Here is a 20245-nt window from a genome sequence, read left to right as displayed (position 1 = left end):
TCTGTTCCACTTTCGTGGGCTTTTTCCTTTCTTTGTCTTTTAGCCACTGCCATTTTAGACTCCCTTTTCCTATTTTAACTACCTAACATTCCCCCGTCAAGAGATGGGAGGCCCAATTCTTTGGCAATGGAGTGCCATGGTCTCTCTGGCTACTTCCTGCTGAGCTGGGACAGCGAGGGGCATTGGGCCTCCCCCTCTTTCTAGTCTCAAGCCTCAGAGTCCTTATAACAATGTCCATCTAAGAATGAGTGATATTTTCTGTGGTCAGGTGTAGTTTTATAAATCCTTGTTGAACTGGCATTGTGTGTTGTAGCTTGTTGACCTGGGCAGAGACAAAATGGGTTAGACATATGATAATACATGGAGCAATCATAAGCAGCATCAATGTGGTAATAACACGGATTAGTAGGCACATTAGCCAACTCCAAATTCCCCTTTGCCAGGAGAAAGATCCCCCAAATAGAGGTTATAGCCACCCCAAGAACTCTCCAGCTGATTCTTGGCGATCTTATAGGATCTGAATATTTTTCTTGAGGTCTGTAAGACCTTCTTCAACTTAACTGGAGGTATTTACCCAGAAACAATATGTCTCATTCAAGGTGGTTCAAGTCCCTCCATTTTCAGGGATCAGGAGATCTATCTCCTGCCTATTTTGGAGTACCACCCCTGCCAAGCTGTTTTGGCTCTTTAGAGCTATCCTGAGAGATCTTATCTCCAAAAACTTAATTTGAGGAGTTTTCATTAGAATGGTGCTCATTTGTAGTTCTGAATAGGTATCTGAGATCTCCCAGGGGCTCACAGGTATATTGAGTGTCCTCTTCTGTTTTCTTCCACAGATTGAGTCATGAGTAGTGAATCCAGGAGTTGTGTCCTGGTACCTTGACTGCTGTGGGGTAGAAAGTATTACAGGTAGGGGCCCTTCCATGTGGGCTGGAGTTGAGCCTTTGTGGACCCATCTTTCCAGACTTTAATTAGGACTTGAGTCCCTGGAGCATATAGTGGTAGCTCTTTAGAATCTTTTGGGTCCTGGTTGACACCTGCAAGCGTATATCTCGTTGGAGTTGCCCAATGGCCATAGTATAAGACTGGAGGGTCTGAGCCTCTGGATCTAGGAAGAGGTCATTGGCATAAACAGAAGGTCTCCTATATACCATTTCATAAGGACTAAGACCAACCTGTTCCTTGGGGGCAATATGGATGCAAAGGAGAGCTATTGGTAAAGCCTCCTGTCCCAGGGAGGTCTCCTGGGTTATCTTTTTTATCGTTGATTTTAAGAATTGGTTGCCTCTTTCTACTTTTCCTAAAGGCTGAGGCCTCCTGGCACAATGGAGGTAATAAGTAATGCCCAATGCTTTAGAGACCCCTTGGGTGACCTTAGAAGAAAATGGTGCCCCGTTGTCACTTTGTAATGACCTGCACAGACCAAATCTCGGAATTATTTCATGGAGCAGTTGTGTTTTGTTTTGTTTTGTTTTGTTTTGTTTTGTTTTGTTTTTTACCACCTCCTCAGCCTTCTCAGTCTGGGTGGGAAAGCCTTCAATCCATCCTGTGAATGTATCTATCATAACTAATAGGTATTTATACCCTTGAGAAACTGACATCTGGGTGAAGTCCATCTGCCAGTCCTCTCCTGAGTAGGTCCTACCCCATTGGATGGGCTGGGCCAGCTGGGGTCTTCAAGCTCCTTGGGGGTTGTTTAATTGGCAAGTGGGACAAGAGGAAACCATTTGCCTTATAGTTGTTTGCAGGCCTGTTCCTCTGAAGGACCTTTCTAGTAATCTTTGGAGAGCCTTCTCCCCTAAATGAGTGGTGGCATGTAAGGAGATAACCAACTTCCACTGAAGGTTCCCACACAGAAAAAGAAGTCCCTCCTTTTGGAACCACCCCATATGATCTTCTTAAAAGCCCTCACTCTTAGCTTTAAGAGTATCACCTTCAGTATATGAAGGAGTTTCTGGCAAATTAGTCTGTGAAACTAAGGTGGCAACCCCTACTAGGTCATGGTTCTGTAATGCTGCTCTCATAGCTGCCTGATTGGCTGCTTGGTTCCCTCATGCTGCTTCTGTGCTCCCGTTTTGGTGTCCTTTTCAATGAGAGACTGAAACCTCAGCAGGCAGATGGGCTGCCTCCAAGAGCCTAAGGATTTGATCATCATATTTGATTGTGGACCCTTGTGTGGTCAAGTGGCCCCTTTCTTTCCAAATAGCAGCATGTGCATGTAGCACCAGAAAGGCATACTTGGATTCAGTGTAAATGGCTATTCCTTTTCCTTTTCCCAGCTCTAAAGCTTGAGTCAGGGCTATGAGCTCAGCCAATTGGGCTGAAGTACCTGGTGGCAAAAGTTTGGCCTCTCTGATCTCGAAATTGGAGACTACTGCATATCCAACTCTTCTTTTTCCATCTAAGACAAAGCTGCTTCCATCAGCGTACCAGATTTCCTCAGGATTGGTCAAAGGATCTTCTGACAATCCCTCTCTGGGTTTTGTCCAGTGGTCCAAGGTTTCTTAACTGCAGGTCTTCTGGAATCTGAGACTGAGTCGCATGAGCTTTCTGCCCAGTTTGTTTTTGCTGTCCCGGTTTCCAGCCTTCTGGGCTTCTTGTTATTTCCACTGGACTAGGTTTTCTTTGTGTTCAGCTTCCACTGTGTGAGATTTCACCAAGTTGGGCTTCTGCTGTGCTTGGCCTCTGCTTCACAGAGGCTGAGCCAAGGTTGTTTCAGACAGATTAAATCTGAGAAATGGCACCATATATGTCGGAGGAGTGGGTAATTTCCTTGATTCTGTCTCGCCACAGCAAAGATTTGAAATGGCAGACCAGTTTTACAGCTGACTTATGGCTCAGTTTTATTAGGAAAAACTCAAGGCACAAGCGGGGAAGGCAATGGCACCCCACTCCAGTACTCTTGCCTGGAAAACCTCATAGTCGGAGGAGCCTGAAAAGCTGCGGTCCATGGGGTCAATGAGGGTCGGACATGACTGAGTGATTTCTCTTTCACTTTTCACTTTCATGCATTGGAGAAGGAGATCCCAGGGACTGGGGAGCATGGTGGGCTGCCGTTTATGGGTTCGCACAGAGTCAGACACGACTGAAGTGACTGAGCAGCAGCAGCAGGGCACAAGGGCAGGCTGAAAGGAGAGGGCCAAAGGAGAGGCTGAAAACTACTTTTAAGTGGAATGCGTGAAATACCTCCAGGTCACTGTGAACTTATAGGCCTCTGATTTTTGCTATTATTCAAAAGTATAATCTCTTAACAACAACAATAACAAAAGTATACCAATATAATAAATCTTGTACCCACATAATTAGTCAATAACATATACAATCCTGCCTCCCAGAATGAACATTTTAAAGAATATAATTTAAGCTCAAATAGCTGACTCTTCATGGAAAGAGTCAAATAACCATTGGTCTGAACAGTAGCTTGCTGTCGAATCCTAATCGGCAGTGGATTGAGGTTTGGTTTTCTGTCTCTTGCAGCAGGATGTAAAAGAACCATATTCTCCCCCTCACAACCAGGATCATCCATCCCACCAGAAATAGCAGAAGGTACTCCTTACGGGGTAGCCCTATCTCAGACAGGGCCCTGCATAGGAAGAGATGGGGCCAGGGATCAAACCCCGAGATCGAGTGTATCAGATTTTTTCTTTGCTGGATAACATGTACATGCATGATATGGTAAAAAAATGGCTTCCCTCATTTTATTGAGAAACTCTTTGTACTGTAATGAAAGTGGGGAAGTGTTTTTCACAGTTGGTGCTTATGAATGACTCTTGGGAAGTATCCAATAAACTGTCGACTGAAAAAAATTGCACAACATAAAAGTTGAGAATTATATTTTATTCAGAGGGCATTCTGAGCACTTCAAGCCTGAGAAATAACATCTCAAATAACTCTGAGAAACTGCTCCCAAGAAGCAAGGTGAGGAGCCAGTATATACAGGAGTTTTTGCAACAAAGACCAGGTAGTGGGAACATCAAAAGATAACTATTAATTAAAGAAAAACAGCTATCTCAAGCTAATGAAATTCAGCACTTTCCTATGTATGGGAAGATGCAACAGTCCAGGCTCACTGAAACCACTCCTTTGATATGCACTTCAGCTACCTGGGGCCAGAACCCTGCTTCTCTCCATCCTGAGTCCCCTCAGGGTACCCCATGGGGCTGCTGCAGTGGCTGAAGGCTTGGCAGCTGGCAGTCCATTTTTCTCCATCCTGAGTTCCCTCAGGGCTCACCATCAGGGCGATTGTATTGTGATGGCTTGGTGGCTGCAACATCCTTTGTTTGCTGATATGACAGGCAATATTTTTCATTCACAAAATGATGTTTCTGTTTGAAATCCGAGAGTACTTGTAAGGTCCAATTGACCTATGAAATGTGAGTGATGGATATCTCCAGTTGAGAACTACTGTAGGATCTTGAGTTATCTGTAACTTGGTCTTCTAAGACTTTACAGAATATAAGTGGTGTTGGGTATTCTCGTTTGGGACAGATGTGGAAGAGATGAACTTTAGTGGTTGGGGTACTAGCAGAGAGCAGAGTACCCTATTGGCATTCCCAGAGTTTCCCTCAAAAGGCCGAACTCTTCACACAGAAGCTCTTTGCATGGGCATGGGATAAGGGAGTCAACCAAGGATACTGTGGCAGCTGCAGAAAGTCATCACCATCCCTTGATCTGAAGGTCAGGTCCGTGTCACCAGATCCTGGTGGCAGCTCCCTCTATGGAATGGAGTTGCTAGCAGACTGTGTAGAGAGGTGCAGAGACACTGCCCATGTCCTTCTGATCTCCTGCCAAGTCCCTCCTCAGGCTTCCTCCCTCCTCTGACATCCAGAGGTCCAGGGAACCCAGGAATCCATAGAGGCCAGTCAGTCTCCTAGGGCACAGAGTGGGGCAGAGAGTGAGGGAGAAATGAGAGTTATTATCTCAGAAGGCTGGGGAAATCTTCACTCCTGGAACATTAGAGACTAGGAGTTTTTCAACTTCTAATATAGAGGTCCCCGATCCCCAGGCCAGGAACTGGTACCAGTCCATGGCATGTAAAGAACTGAGCCACACAGCAGGAGGTGAATGGCAGGTAAGTGAGCAAAGTTTCATCTATACTTACCACCACTCTCCATTGCTCACATCCCCCTAGATGGGACTGTCTAATTGCAGGAAAAGAAGCTCAGGGCTCCCACTGATTCTGCATTATAGTGAGCTGTATGTTTATTTCATCATATATCACAATATAATAATAATTATAGAAGTAGAATGCACAGTAAATGTAATGTATCTGAATCATCCCCAAACCCCCTCCCCCTTACCCTGGCCTGTGGGAAAATTGTTTTCCAGGAAACCGGTCCCTGGTGACAGAGTGGGGACTACTGCTCTAATCCTCTAGCCCTCACTGGTTGATGAGGGGACTGAGACAGAGGGATTGAACTATTGAGTCAACATGTGTAAACCCAATAAGAGGCACACTTGAGACCACAGGGATCCATATGACCCTGGGATTCACATGACTCTAACGCTAGAATAGGGTTGGCTAAAAGGGGCATCTATGAGGTTATTTGCCCAACTGTGCCCCTAAGACATCAGGAATTGAGTGCGGATTTTTTTCCTCCTGAGCCAAAACATGCCCTCAGACTTTTTCCTGAGGCTCCAGGTGGCCCCTAATAATCAGTCCGCCTTCTTGCCCTATTACTTAACAATACAAGGTGCTCTAAACCCCTTAGACATAAAGCTCAGATTATTCTGTGATTTTCCTCCTTGAACCATGACTCATTCTTAGAAGGTATATCCTTGAAGATGTCCAGACTGCTCACCCTGGTGACTTGGTGGAGGGCACTGACATTTTGGAAGGAGACAGAGCACCATAAAATGAAGCTTCCTGAAGGATAACAATACAAGGCCTTGATCCCCTGATGGGTTTTCTCTTCCTTTGTCCCGCAGGTTGACAGAACAGAGGTGATTCGCACCTGCATCAACCCAGTCTATTCAAAACTGTTCACAGTGGACTTTTACTTCGAGGAGGTGCAGCGCCTGCGGTTTGAGGTCCATGACATCAGCAGCACCCACAATGGGCTGAAGGAGGCCGATTTTCTGGGCAGCATGGAGTGCACGCTTGGCCAGGTGGGTCCGTGACACCCTCCCTCCCCTTTAGCCTTCTGAGGGCCTTTCTCCCTCCTTTTTTTCCCTCTCCCCTCATTCAGTCTTTGCTTTCTTTCTCCTGTTGATTTATTTCCTTTAACAGGTAGCATTGTGTGACATGCACTGCCATGTCCATTATAGTCAGTGTTACACTTTCATGTGGATGATGGTGCAGATATGTCAGGTGTCACTTATTTTGCAAAGCTAATCATTTTTGTTTCTGAATTCCTTCATTCTGTCAATCATTTATTTAACAACTACTTATGGAGCACCTGCTCTGCTCCAGTTGTATGTCTGCTATTGCCTTATCCTGATACATCATAATCTTCCATCTCCCAACTCAACTATGTGAACCATTACACATGGAGTATCGCTCAGTCACAGCTATCCCAAGCCTCTGGTGCCAAAAGCAGCCCAAGAGAGGGCTAAATAGATACATGGTAAATGAGTAAATGCTTTACTTAATCCTCACAACAATGTTGGGAAATAAACATTCATTTGTCAGAGAGACTCAGAAGTAATCGACTTGCCAGAGACCCCACACTAACAAGGGCAGAGTTACACCCAAGTGGGCCTTACCCCAAACCCCATGATCTTGCCTTTGGAACACCTTTCCTTTTTCCCTTCCTTCCTGCTGTACCCAGAACTCGAATAAGTGCTGAGGTGGGATCTAAGTGGAAATAGTCCCTGTGCTCAAGACTAATTGGAGAAGGCTCAGTGCGTGCCCCTCAAACAGAGCCACTTATGATGTGCTCTAAGCTCTCATGAGACAACTCATCCTGGGAGCTATATACGGTTATGGGCCTGCAGGGAAGGGAGAGCTTTCTGCTGGGGAGAATGACAAAAGGCATTGTGGAACCAAACTTTGAAAAAATATGGTCCAGGGGTTGAAGAAGGAGGAGGGATGTCTTCAGGTAAAAAGGCAATGCAAACAAGGCATAGAGGTCATAGCAACCATGCAGAGCTAAGGGTTGAGAGGACCAGCCACCCTTAATCAAGGTCAGAGGCTGATTTACTGGGAAACTAGTGCAGCTTAAAATTCAGAGAACTTCACTTATGTAGACACTTCCAAAGTTCTGTATCATGTTTTTATTTGTAGTGTTGTACTTTTTCCACAAAGAAAGATTCCAAATTATATAAGCCTCAAGCCTCACAAAACCTGCATTAATCCCATGTAGAGGTAAGGATCTTGTTTAGGGATTAGTAAGAAAGAGTTTAAGTTGTCTTAAAACTCAACATTCAGAAAACTTAAGATCATGGCATCCAGTCCCATCACTTCATGGCAAATAGATGGGGAAACAATGGAAACAGTGACAGACTTTATTTTGGCGGGGGGAGGGCTCCAGTATCACTGCAGATGGTTACTGCAGCCATGAGATTAAAAGACACTTGCTCCTTGGAAAAAAAGTTATGACCAACCTAGACAGCATATTAAAAAGCAGAGACCTATGCCAACAAAGGTCCATCTAGTCGAAGCTATGGTTTTTCCAGTGGACATGTATGGATGTGAGGGTTGGACTATAAAGCTGCACTCCTCTTCCTGCCTCACTTCTCTACTCCACTGTGGTGCTTCCTTCACCTTCTTTGACTTTCAGTCTCAGAGTCAGTTTTTTGGTAAATCCAAGCAAAGATACTCTGCAGCATATGCCAAACTCCTTCCTGAATCCAGACTGTATGCAGTGTTCCCATCTGCTCAGAATGTGCTTCCTTTCCCTGCTCACACTCATGCTCCCTTCCCAAATTCAGTGGAAATGTCACTTCTTTCTGGAAGCCTTCTCTGAGCTCTTGTCTGCTTGATACCATCCTGTCAATGTTTGCTTCCTCTTCTGTGCTTCTCCCTAAGAATGGCTGTGATTTATTTGTGTAATTATTTGTTTTACATCTTTATCCCCAACTAGTTGTGAGCTGTTTGAAGGCAAAGACAATGTCACTGGCCCCTGGCACACTGCCTGGCATGAGTAGAGGGTCAAGGACTGGTTGGACATGGGAAGATAAGCCTTACAAAAGAGGTAATTTTGAGGATCATTCACACAGACAAAATTGTGAAAGCTTTGGATAAACAAGATCTTTTATTCACATGACTTAGTGGATCTACATTTACTTCTTGGGACAGCATATAACTTTTATGCATAGGTGGGATGCTCATTGCTAAGTGAGAATCTTAAAATGGTTCCTTTATATCTGCAAAATGCCATTTTAATCACCTTTTAAGTTTATTTATTATTTATTTAAGTTTACTTAAGTTGGAAGGACTGATGTTGAAGCTGAAACTCCAATACTTTGGCCACCTGATGAGAAGAGCTGACTCATTGGAAAAGACTCTGGTGCTGGGAACGATTGAGGGCAGGAAGAGAGGGGGACAACAGAGGATGAGATGGTTGGTTGGCATCACTGACTCAATGGACATGGGTTTGTGTGGACTCCGGGAGTTGGTGATGGACAAGGAGGCCTGGCATGCTGTGGTTCATGGGGTCGCAAAGAGTCAGACACGACTGAGCGACTGAACTGAACTGAGCTGAAGTTTATTTATACATTACAGAATTTCACCTCAAATCCACTATTCATTCATTCATTCATTGCCTACTTATAGTGCACTGTACCTATCAAGAACTACGTGCTCTTGACTCTTTCCAAAAGTAACGAGAGAGATATACAATGATGATTATATAATATATGATGGAGAATATCCCCGGAACCCACCTTCTTGTGGACTTCTCCTCAGGAGGGAATAAGGTGTCCTGCTGTCAAAGCCCTTTGGGGTGAGGTTTCCCATTACTTAAGTGAAAAGCATCAGGGTTGATATGGAGAAATGGCCAGATGGCCTTGAGTGGGAGAAAGAGAGAAACTGAGGGGTTCATTCACGCAATCTTCTTAATCTGTCGAGATGAGAAATATGTAGACCTGAGCACTTAAGGTGAATTACCAACAGTCCTTCCTAAGTATACTTTGATGCTTTTGAAAGGGCTTTCAAACTGATCCTTTCTCTTGGCTTTTTAAAAATTTCTTTCTTTTAGAAGTATAGTTGAGTTACAATGTTGTGTTAATTTCTGCTGTACGGCAAAGTGACTCAGCTGTACATGTATATACATTCTTTTTCATATTCTTTTCCATTCTGGTTTATCATAAGGTGTTGAATATAGTTCCCTGTGACATACAATAGGACCTTGTTCTTTATCCATCTTATATATGCTAGTTTGCCTCTGAGTTGAGAAAACTAAGAATCAGAAAGATTCCATGCCTTGACAGAGCCAAGACCAGAAGTCAAGAGCTCTTTATCTTTAATTCAGAGCTCTTTCTTCTGCTATGATTTAGGAAAAGGATAATGCAGGGAGGCTGCATGTTGTGAGAAATTTTGTTGACATGGTGGCTTAGGAGGGAAAAAAGACATGAGCAGCAAGTCAGCCATGCCTCCTGAGCCATACTGCTGCACCCCCCTGGTGATTTGCTGGCCTGACTGGGTATCCTGTATATTTTTAAACAACCACCCTCTCATAATATCAGCCATGTGATTGGTGCTATTGACCTGGCCCACACTTTGGGATGCCACTGACTTAAATCAATCAGAATGTCTCAATTTTGTGGCAACAGTGATTGATTCAGGGAAGCTATGTAACTCATCAGGCATAATGAGATGTAAATATATATTGGCTGGAGCCTTATAGGAAAGAAAAGGTAGGGTTGTGAGGTGGAAGTGGACCCTGCAAAAGAAAAACGTGGGTGCTATTGGAGAAAAAGAGAGAAACTGAATGGTGTTCTTTGCACCCTAGATAGAGTCTATCTGAAGCCAGCCTGTCCTCAAAATTTCAACCATTATCTTCTCTTTGCTGTTTGAACTACTATAGGCTAATTCATTTTGCCGCTTGCAAAGTGAAGTCTAACATATTGAATTATATTCCACAGAACCCCTTTCCCAGACCATAGTGATCTCTATAAACTCCAAACTCCTATAACCCAACTTTATTTCATTCATGTAAATCATTCTACATTGCACTGAGAAGTTCCTTTTTATCAGTTCATCAAAATAATTTCTCTCTTAATTAGCACTTATTGTTATAGTTACCTGGTCCGTCCCCAGATTACAAGTTTTTAGAGCCGGAGGCCACAGGCCACATTCAGCACTTCTTTGGGTCTAAAGCAATATCATGCTTTATATATCATGTGCTCAAGTCAAATTTATTGATCAGTTAATTTTGAAAATTTCAGATCAGTATGAACTCATACTTTGACATGATAAATTTAATTCTTTTACGTATTCATTTTTTTCAGCAAATATTTAGGAAGGACCCCAGGCATAAAAAAATACCATGCTAGGTGCTACAGTCACAAAGATGAAAAAGACAGGGGCCTTGCTCCAGAAGAGCTTATAATTAGCTAGGAGATACAGACTAATAAAGAAATCATCAAAATGCATATTACTAAGTGCTGCATAATGAGTTGTGTTTCAAGGGCTCTGAGGGAAAGACTTACCTCTGCCTAAAGGCAATCGAGGAGGTCTTACAAGAAAATTGTCTCACTCTGGACCTGAGTCTCAAAGAGTGAGTAGGGATTCACCAGCAGAGAAAAGAAATAAGGACTCTCTGGGCAAAATGACTGGTATACATCAATGCACAGCAGTATGAGAATGTCAGAGAACTCTGAGTGAACCAGCTTGGTGGGATGGGCAAGTGAGTTGGGAAAGGGATAAAGGAGGCCAGACAGGAGAGGGTGAGCTGAGCTGACCACATGCTTTTATGAGCTTTTCATTAAAGTTTGGAGAGCTTGGACTGGATGCACAAAAGGCCGTGAGGGGCTTTAACAAGGGGAGGGCCAGGACTGAATGTGTGTACTGGAAAGATCACTTTGGTATTCCTATAAATGGTGGATGGGAGAGGACTGATGTGGAGGCAGATAAGCAAGTTAGAAGGCTGTTAAAACAATAAAGACGAGTTGGGGAGGAAAGTCATGATGAAAGTTGAGAAGAGGAGGTACAGAGGGGAATGTGTCTGAGAGCACAACCAACAAGTTTTCGAACCTGGGTGAGGGATGCAGGGTCTTCTGGCATCTGACAAAGGTTACTGGAGGAGCGACTTGCTGTCATTGAGGGGAATCAGATTGAGGAATGAGATGGGGAGTAGGATGTGGTGCCAACACCTTAAGCTCAGGATGTCTGTGAAAAGTCCAGAGGAAGTTGCCACTTGGTGGCTTTACCACATGGATCTGATGATGACACAGATTTGGAAGCTGACTCCCTACAAATGGTAGTTGGTAGCAGAAAGTCAAAATCCTTTTCTATATGTAGAGTTCTTTGGATGGTTATTTAGAATTGGATAAGTAAAACAGTCATGTGATTAAAACAAGATTTGATATTGCTATACTACATAAAGGGGGCTTCCCTCATAGCTCAGTAGGTAAAGAATTTGCCTGCGATGCAGGAGACCTGGGTTAGATTCATGGTTCAGGAAGATCCCCTGGAGAAGGAAATGGCAACCCACTCCAGTATTCTTGCCTGGAGAATCCCATGGACAGAGCCTGGAAGGCTACAGTCCATGGGGTCACAAGAGTCAGACATGACTTAGCGACTAGCACAACAGACAAATGCATTTGTCATGAGAGCTCTGCAAAGGGTAGGCAGACCTCCCTCACTCTTCACAATTTGACAGTTTGTTACCCCTTGGTGAGAATGGGAATTTTCTCGCTTTTTCCAAATTATTCTCTCTAATGTGATCAAGCAAAAAAAAAAAAAAAAATCAACATTTTCCTTCTTTGTAACTTCAGCAGTGAGAGAAGATTCCTTTTCCTTGCACTGCTTAGTTGGGCAGGGAATGGTGGACATGGGAGCTGTAGGAACGGTGTGGTGGGGGCCCAAGGTGCTGTTTCATGATGCTGCAACACAGAGCTGAGTGGACTAGTGTCAGATCCCAGCTCAGCCATGCTCAGTTGTATGTCCAGAGGCAAACTCCTGCAGCCATTTAAACCTCAGTCTCTTCATTTGCACAGTGATTATAATAGTTCTGACCTCAAGAAATAGTGTGAGGATCAAGTGAAAAAAATACATATAAGGTGCTAAGCAGCGTCCCTGGCATTCAGCATCTGAAACCTGTTATTAAGGAGATACCACTATGGACATTTGTAATGACCAACATTGTTTCAGGAGTAAATGTGGAAGGAAAAAAAAAGTGAAAACGTTATGATAGAACCCATGTCCTGGGCAATTAGTAAAACTGAACTTATAATTTTGCATTAAGATTGTTGCATAATTTATATAGTTAAAGATTCAGTGTGTGTAATATTTACTCTTATCAGGCTACTTTTAGTAAAAAATAGTTTCTCTGAAATAATTTGGGACATATGTTCCTGATCCTGTCTTCCACAACTGAAGCCCAAGACAAAAGATAAAATGACTTCCAAGAACCCATCCAGAAAGTCACACATTCAGAGCCTCTCAAGTACCTACTCTGTCTGAATTTGTCACATTTCCATTCTGCCATGTGAATCAGCAGGGCTCATGGTATTTGGGAAGGGAAAATAGCAGCCCTCAGCATGCTAGAAACTGGCATTGGCCATAACACTGGGTACTGGCAGTGCAAGTACCCAGTGAGTGGTGGTACCAGATGAAGCTTCATGTCCTCTAAAAGCACTCAAGGCAGAACTGTGTGTTCTCAGCAGATGGATGAAGAGGGCGAATCATAGATGCAGGGTGCTCAGAAAGCTGTGTATGCCTTCTGTGTCAGTGTGGAGACCTTCCTTGGGTTGCTGTTGGCTGAAAGAATACCAGAAACTAAGCCCTGCTCCTGCTGCACCCATCAGAGGGCAAGCTAGGGAGAGACTCGACCCCTCACCATCTCGAACAGCAAGCCAACCTTCTTTTTTATTTAACTTTATTTCTTTATTATTTTATATAAATGTATTTATTCTTAATTGAAATATAATGGCTTTCAACATTGTGTTGGTTTCTGCCAAACGTCAAGATGAATTAGCCATAAGTATACCTATGCCCCCTCCTTCTGAACCTGCCTTTCACTTCACTCCCCATCCCACCCCTCTAGGTTGTTACAGAGCACAGGTTTGAATTCCCTGAGTCATTCAGCAAATTCCCATTGGCTATCTATTTTACATATGGTAATATATATGTTTCCATGTTACTCACGCCATTATCCCACCCACTCTTTCCTCCTCCCAACCCTGTCCATATGTCTGTTCTCATTGTCTGTGCCTCCATTTCTACCATACAAATAGGTTCATTAAATCCATCTTTCTAGATTCCACACATATGTGTTAACATACAATATTTTTCTCTTTTTTACTTACTTCATTCTGTATAAGAGGCTCTAGGTTCATCCACCTCAATAGAACTGAGTCAAATGTGTTCCATTTTATGGCTGAGAAATATTCCATTATATATATATATATATATACCACAGCTTCTTTATCCATTCATCTGCTGATGGACATCTAGGCTACCTCCGTGTTCTACCATTGTAAATTGTGCTGCCATGAACATTGGGGTACATGTGCCTTTTACAATTTTGGTTTCCCCAGGGTATAAACCTAGTAGTGAGATTACTGGGTCATATGCTGGTTTTATTCCTCACTTTTTAAGGAATCTCCATCTGTCTTTCATAGTGGCTGTATCAGTTTATATTCCCACCAACAGTGCAGAGGGTTTCCTTTTCTCCACACCCTCTCCAGCATTTAATGTTTGGAGACTTTTGATGATGGCCGTTCTAACTGGTGTGAGGTGATATCCAGTGTAGTTTTGATTTGCATTGCTCTAATAATAAGCAAAATTGAGCATCTTTTCATGTGTTTGTTAGCCATCTGTATGTCTTTCTTGGAGAAATGTCTGCTTAGGTCTTTTGCCTGCTTTTTGATTGTTTGTTTGTTTTTCTGGTATTGAGTTGTATGAACTGCTTGTATATTTTGGAAATTAATCCTTTGTCAGTTGTTTCATTTGCTATCATTTTCTCACATTCTAAGGACTGTCTTTTTACCTTGTTAATAGTTTCCTTTGCTGTGCAAAAGCTTTTAAGTGTAATTAGGTCCCACTTGTTTATTTTTATTTCCATTGCTCTAGGAGGTGAGTCATAGAGGGTCTTGCTGTGATTTATGTCATAGAGTATTCTGCCTATGTTTTCCTACACAGAAATAACTTGCATTCCTATGCACTAACAATGTTTTCCTAGTTTTATAGTTTCTGGTCTTACATTTAGGCCTTTAATCCATTTTGAGATTATCTTTGTATATGGTGTTAGGAAGTGTTCTGATTTCATTCTTTTATATGTAGCTTTCCAGTTTTCCCAGCAGCACTTCTTGAGGAGACTAGATATCTTTGCCCCACTTTGTCAAAATTGAGGTACCCGTAAGTATGTGGGTTTATCTCTGGTCTTTCTAGCTTATTCCACTGGTCTATGTTTCTGTTTTTGTGCCATTAACTTACTGTCTTCAAGACTGTATATTTGTAGTATAGTCTGAAGTCAGGAAGGTTGATTCCTCCAGCTCCATTCTTCTTTCTCAAGATTACTTTGGCTCTTTAGGGTCTTACATGCTTCCTTATGAAATGTGAAAGTTTTTGTTCTAGTTCTTTGGGAAATGTCATGGGTAATTTGGTAGAGATCACACTGAATCTGTATATTGCATTAGGTAGTATAGTCATTTTCACAACATTGATTCTTCCAACCCAGGAACATGGGATATCTCTCCATTTGGTTATGTTGTCTTTGATTTTTTTATCAGTGTTTTATAATTTTCTGTATACAGCTCTTTTGTCTCCTTAAGTAGGTTTATTCCTAGGTATTTTATTCTTTTTGTTGCAGTGGTAAATGAGATTGATTCCTTAGTTTCTCTTTCTGATTTTTCATTGTTAGTGCATAGGAATGCAAGTGATTTCTATGTATTGATTTTGCACCCTCAACTGTGCTGAATTTACTGATTAGCTCTAGTTATTTTCTGATAATATATTTAGGGTTTTCTATGTATATTATCATGCTGCAAACAGTGAGAGTTTTATTTCTTCGTTTCCAATCTGATTTCCTTTTATTTCTTTTTCTTCTCTAATTGTGGTGGCTAGGACTTCCAAAACTTTGTTGAGTAATAGTGGTGACAGCGGATGCACTTTTCTTGTTCCTGATGTTACAGGGACTGCCTTAAGTTTTTCAACATTGAGAATAATGTTTGATGTGGTTTTATCACATATGGCCTGTATTAGTTAAGGTAGGTTACTTCTATGCCCATTTTATAAGAGTTTTTATCATAAATTGGTACTGAATTTTGTCAAACACCTTTTCTGCATCTATTGAAATGATCATATGGTTTTTATCTTCCAACTCGTTAATATGGTGTATCATATTGATTGATTTGCGTATATTGAAGAACCCTTGCATCCCTGGGATAAACTCAAATTGATCATGGTGTATGATCTTTTCAATGTGTTGTTGAATTCTGTTTGCTAGGATTTTGTTGAGGATATTTTCATCTATTTTTATCAGTTATTTTGGCCTATAATTTTCTTTTTTGTGCATTGTCTCTCTCCGGTGTTTGTATCAGGGTGATAGTGGCCTCACAGAATGAGTTTAGACGGGTTTCTTCCTCTGAAATTTTTTGCAAGAGTTTTAAAAGACTAGAAATCAGCTTTTCTCTAAATGTATGGCAGAATTCACCTTTGAAGCCATCTGGCCCTGGGTTTTTGTTTTTTGGTAATTTTTTTTTTTTTTTTTTTTTTTTTAATCACAGTTTCAGTTTCAGTGCTTGTAGTTGGCTTGTTCATAATTTCTCTTTCTTCCTGGGTCAGTCTTGGAAGCTTGAAGTTTTCTAAGTATCTGTCTATTTCTTCCAGGTTGTCCATTTTATTGGCATGTAGTTGTTTGTAATAGTCTCTAATGATCCTTTGTATTTCTGCATTGTCTGTTGTAACCTCTCCCTTTTTGTTTATAATTTTGTTGATTTGATTCTTCTCCCTTTTTTCTTGATGAGTCTGGCTAATGGTTTGTCAATTTTGTTTATCTTCTCAAAGAACCAGCTTTTAGTTTTATTAATCTTTACTATTGCTTTCTTCATTTCTTTTTCATTTATTTCTGCTCTGAGCTTTATGATTTTTTTTTCTTCTACTAACTTTAGGGGTTCTTGTTCTTCTTCTTCCACTTGTTTCAGGTGTAAAGTTAGTTTATATGTTTGATGTTTTTCTTGTTTCTTGCAATATGGTTGTATCACTATAAACTTTCCTCTTAGAACTGCTTTTGCTGCATCCCATAGGTTTTGAGTTGTCATGCTTTTATTGTAATTTGTTTCTAGGAATTTTTTTATTTCCCTTTTGACTTCTTTAGTAACCTGTTTGTTATTTAGAAATATATTATTTAATCTCTATTCGTTTGTGTTTTTTACACTTTTTTTCCCCCTGTAATTTATAGCTAGTGTCATAGCATTGTGGTCAGAAAAGATGCTTCATATGATTAATTTTCTTAGATTTACTGAGGTTTGATATGTGATATGGTCTATCCTGGAGAATGTTCCATGTGCACTTGAGAAGAAAGCATATTCTTTTGTATTTGGATGGAATGTCCTGAAGATATAAACTAGATCCTTTTGATATAATGTGTCATTTAAGACTAGTCTTTCCTTACTAATTTTCTGTTTTGGTGATTTGTCCATTGGTGTAAGTGGGATGTTAAGGTCCACTATCTTTATTGTGTTACTGTAAATTTCTTCTTTTATTCTGTTCATGTTTATCTTATGCATTGAGGTGCTCCTATGTTGGATGCATAGATAATTACAGTTGTTATGTCTTCCTCTTGGATTGATCCCTTGATCATTAGGTAGTGTCCTTCCTATCTCTTGTAATACTCTTTATTTTAAGGCCTATTTTGTCTGATAAGAGGATTGTTACTCTGACTTTCTTTTGATTTCCATTTGCATGAAATGTTTTCTTCCATCCTCTCACTTTCAGTCTGTACCTGTCTCTAGGTCTGAAGTGGATCTCATAGATAGCATATATATGGGTCTTATTTTTGTACCCATTCAGGCAGTCTGCGTCTTTTGGTTGGAGCATTTAAACCATTTACATTTAAAGTAATTATTGATATTTATATTCCTGTTGCCATTTTCTTAGTTGTTTAGGGTTTGTTTTTGTAAGTATTTTCCTTCTCTTGTGTTTCCTGTCCATATAAATCTCTTTAATATCTGTTGTCAAGCAGTTTGGTGGTACTATATTCACTTTTGCTTGCCTATAAAGTTTTTGATTTTTCCATCAATTTTGAATGAGATCCTTGCTGGGTAGAGTAATCTTGGTTGTAGATTTTTCCCTTTTAGTACTTTAAGTATATCCTGTCATTCCCTCTGGCTTGCAGAGTTTCTGCTGAAAGACTCTTTGTTAATCATATGGGGTTTCCTTTGTATGTCACTTGTTGCTTTTCCCTTGCTGCTTTTAATAGTCATTCTTTGTGTTTAATCTTTGTTAGTTTGATTAGTATGCATCTTGGCGTGTTTCTACTTGAATTTATCCTGTATGGGACTCTCTGCACTTCTTGGACTTGATTAATCGTTTCCTTTCCCATGTTGGGAAAATTTTCAATTATACTCTCTTCAAAATTTTTCTCAGACCCTTTCTTTTTCTCTTCTTCTTCTGGGACCCATGTAATTTGAATGTTGGTGCATTTAATATTGTCCCAGGGGTCTCTAGGGCTATCCTCAGTCCTTTTCATTCTTTTTCCTTTATTCTGCTCTTCAGCAGTTTTTTCCACCATTCTGTCTTCTGGCCCACTTATGGATTCTTCTGCCTTGTATATTCTGCTACTGATTCCCTCTAGAGTATTTTTAATTTCAGTAATAGTGTTGTTCATCTCTGTTTATATTTTATTTCTTCTGAGTCCTTGTTAAATGTGTTAATTGATTCTTGCATTTTCTCCATTCTATTTTTGAGGTTTTGGATCATCTTTACTATCATTATTCTGAATTTTTTTTTCAGGTAGTTTGCCTATTTCCTCTTTGTTTATTTGGTCTTATGTGTTTCTAGCTTGTCCCTTCATTTGCACAATATTTTTCTGCCTTTTCTTTTCTTTTTTTATCTTACTGTGTTTGAGGTCTCCTTTTCCCAGGGTTCAAGGTCAAATTCCTTCTTCCTTTTGGTTTCTGCTCTCGGTGGGTAGGTTTGGCTCAGTGGTTTGTGTAGGCTATGTGTTGGGTGTGGCTTGCGCTTGTGGGAGGAGGTGGTGGGTATTTTCTCCCCCTCTGATGTGCAGGGCTGTGTGAGGTGGTAACCCTGCCTGCTGATGATTGGTTTGTGTTTTTTCCTTGTTTGTTGTTTAGGTGAGGCATCCTGCATCAGACAGTTGGGTGGTCCTGGTCTTGCATACAGGTGGAGGCCTTTTGGGGAGTTCTCTCTTATTAAAACTCCCTGTGTTTAGAAGTTCTCTGTCAGCCTAGGGTTTTGCATCAAAATGCTTACTCCAAGGGCTCAAGGCCTAATCTCTGGCTGGGGAACTGAGATTCCACAAGTGGTTTGTTATGGCATTAAAGGGGATTAAAACACACAGAGAAAAACAAAACAAAAAAAAAAAACGAAACAAAAAATGAACCCTAGACAAATGGCAAATACAAAATCAAGCAAATAATAACAAAAATAATGGAATATACACACACATATACACACATAAACAAAACCAAAACATCCCAAAAGAATAAAGTACAAGAGATTCACCCAGCAAGCAAAAGAAACTAAAAATGATATCAACCAGTTAAAAACAAAACTAACTAAAACACACAGGAAAGCAAAACCAAAGCAAGGTACCAACTGGAGGATAAAGCAGCAAAAACAAAACAAACTAATAAACATAGTGAGAAAAAGAAAGAAAAGAAAGAATAGAAAATCAAGATTAAATAGAGGTAGATAAAAAAAGGTTTATATATATTAAAGAATAACTGCAGCAGTAAAGAGCAAAAAGAAAAGTAAACAAAAGAATAAATATAAAAAATAATAAATTAAAAAAAAATTTTTTTAAAGAAAAAAACCCCACAGAACCACAAAAAGCCAACGTAGAGGCAGAAGCAAATAAAGGAAATAAAAAATGTAATTAAAAAAAAAATTTCAAAAGCTTAAATAGATTTAATAGTACTAATAAAATCAACAAATACAGTCACAGGGTGGCGGGGGGGGGGGGGGGGCGGTAGGGGGAGAAAGAAAAAGAAGAAAATCCAGAAGCAGCTACAGAACAAGTCAAAACATAAGAATAATAATAAAATGTTTTTCTTGGATCTCAGCTGTCAGAACCTTTCCCTTGCTTTGAGTCACATTCTACCTCACCTCCCTAGGATGCCATCCAGTACTGCACTGGTCTCAGACCTGCTGTGGGGGCAGCTCAAACTCTAATCTGGTCTTATTTCTGCATGTTCTTGCCTCCAGTGTCCACAGCTGCCAGAGCTAGTGAGTTTTCTTGTGTGTGAACTCTCATTGTCCTTTTACATATTCCATAGACACTCTGCCTAGTTGATCATGTGGATTTAATCTGCAGCTTATATAGCTGGTGGGAAGGTTTTGGGTCCTCTTCCTTAGCCACACTGCCCCTGAGTTTCAATTGTGTTTTTATCCCCACCTCTGTATATGAGTCATCCACAGGGATTTGCTCCTGAGGTTGCCCTGGAGGACTTGGGCATGCCCCAGTGAGGACCAGGTGTGGAAGTGACACAGCTGCTTAGATCATAGGGGCCATGACAGCACTAGGTATGTAGGGAAGCTGGCAGCTAGGGCAGCAGAAAATATGGTGCTCTTATGGTTTTTTTTTTTTTTCCCCCCTAGTCTCTGGCAGCTCTGTCCCAGTGGGAATCCACTGTGAAGGTGGTGTGATTGCTTGGGTCACAGGGACCCTGGCAATGCCTGTTACACAGGGGCGAGGGCCTCTATTATCACAGAAGATATGGTGCTATTAGGGTTTTTTTCTGGCCTCTGACAGCTCTGCCCTAGTGAATATTGAGTGTGGAGGTGGCACAGCTGCTTGGTTCATGGGGACCCTGGTGGTGCCAAGTGTCCAGAGACACTGACTGCCTCAGCCATAGGAGCTACGGCCTTATAGAGTCTCTTTATAGCCTCTGGTAGCTGGCAATCAGAGGGCCTCTTTAGCTGGTCCTTCTCTGTTGCTTGGCACATCAGGCATTT

At 41.2% G+C, this 20245-nt stretch overlaps 1 protein-coding gene across 3 annotated transcripts in view; it reads left to right on the top strand.

The window, feature by feature from the left end:
• CPNE4 (copine 4) overlaps positions 1–20245 on the top strand; it is a 672215-nt gene that overhangs the window by 434356 nt on the left and 217614 nt on the right. For all 3 annotated transcript variants that reach the window (XM_061167590.1, XM_061167589.1, XM_061167591.1), the window contains exon 3: positions 5929–6108. In XM_061167590.1, coding sequence (XP_061023573.1) covers positions 5929–6108 — 180 coding nt within the window. The remainder of the gene's footprint in view (positions 1–5928; positions 6109–20245) is intronic.

This window comes from Dama dama, chromosome 19, assembly GCF_033118175.1.
Source record: "Dama dama isolate Ldn47 chromosome 19, ASM3311817v1, whole genome shotgun sequence".
Classification (NCBI taxonomy): Eukaryota; Metazoa; Chordata; class Mammalia; order Artiodactyla; family Cervidae; genus Dama; species Dama dama.
The sequence above is the reverse complement of the archived record's forward strand: the minus strand, read 5'-3'. Positions and strand labels throughout refer to the sequence as shown.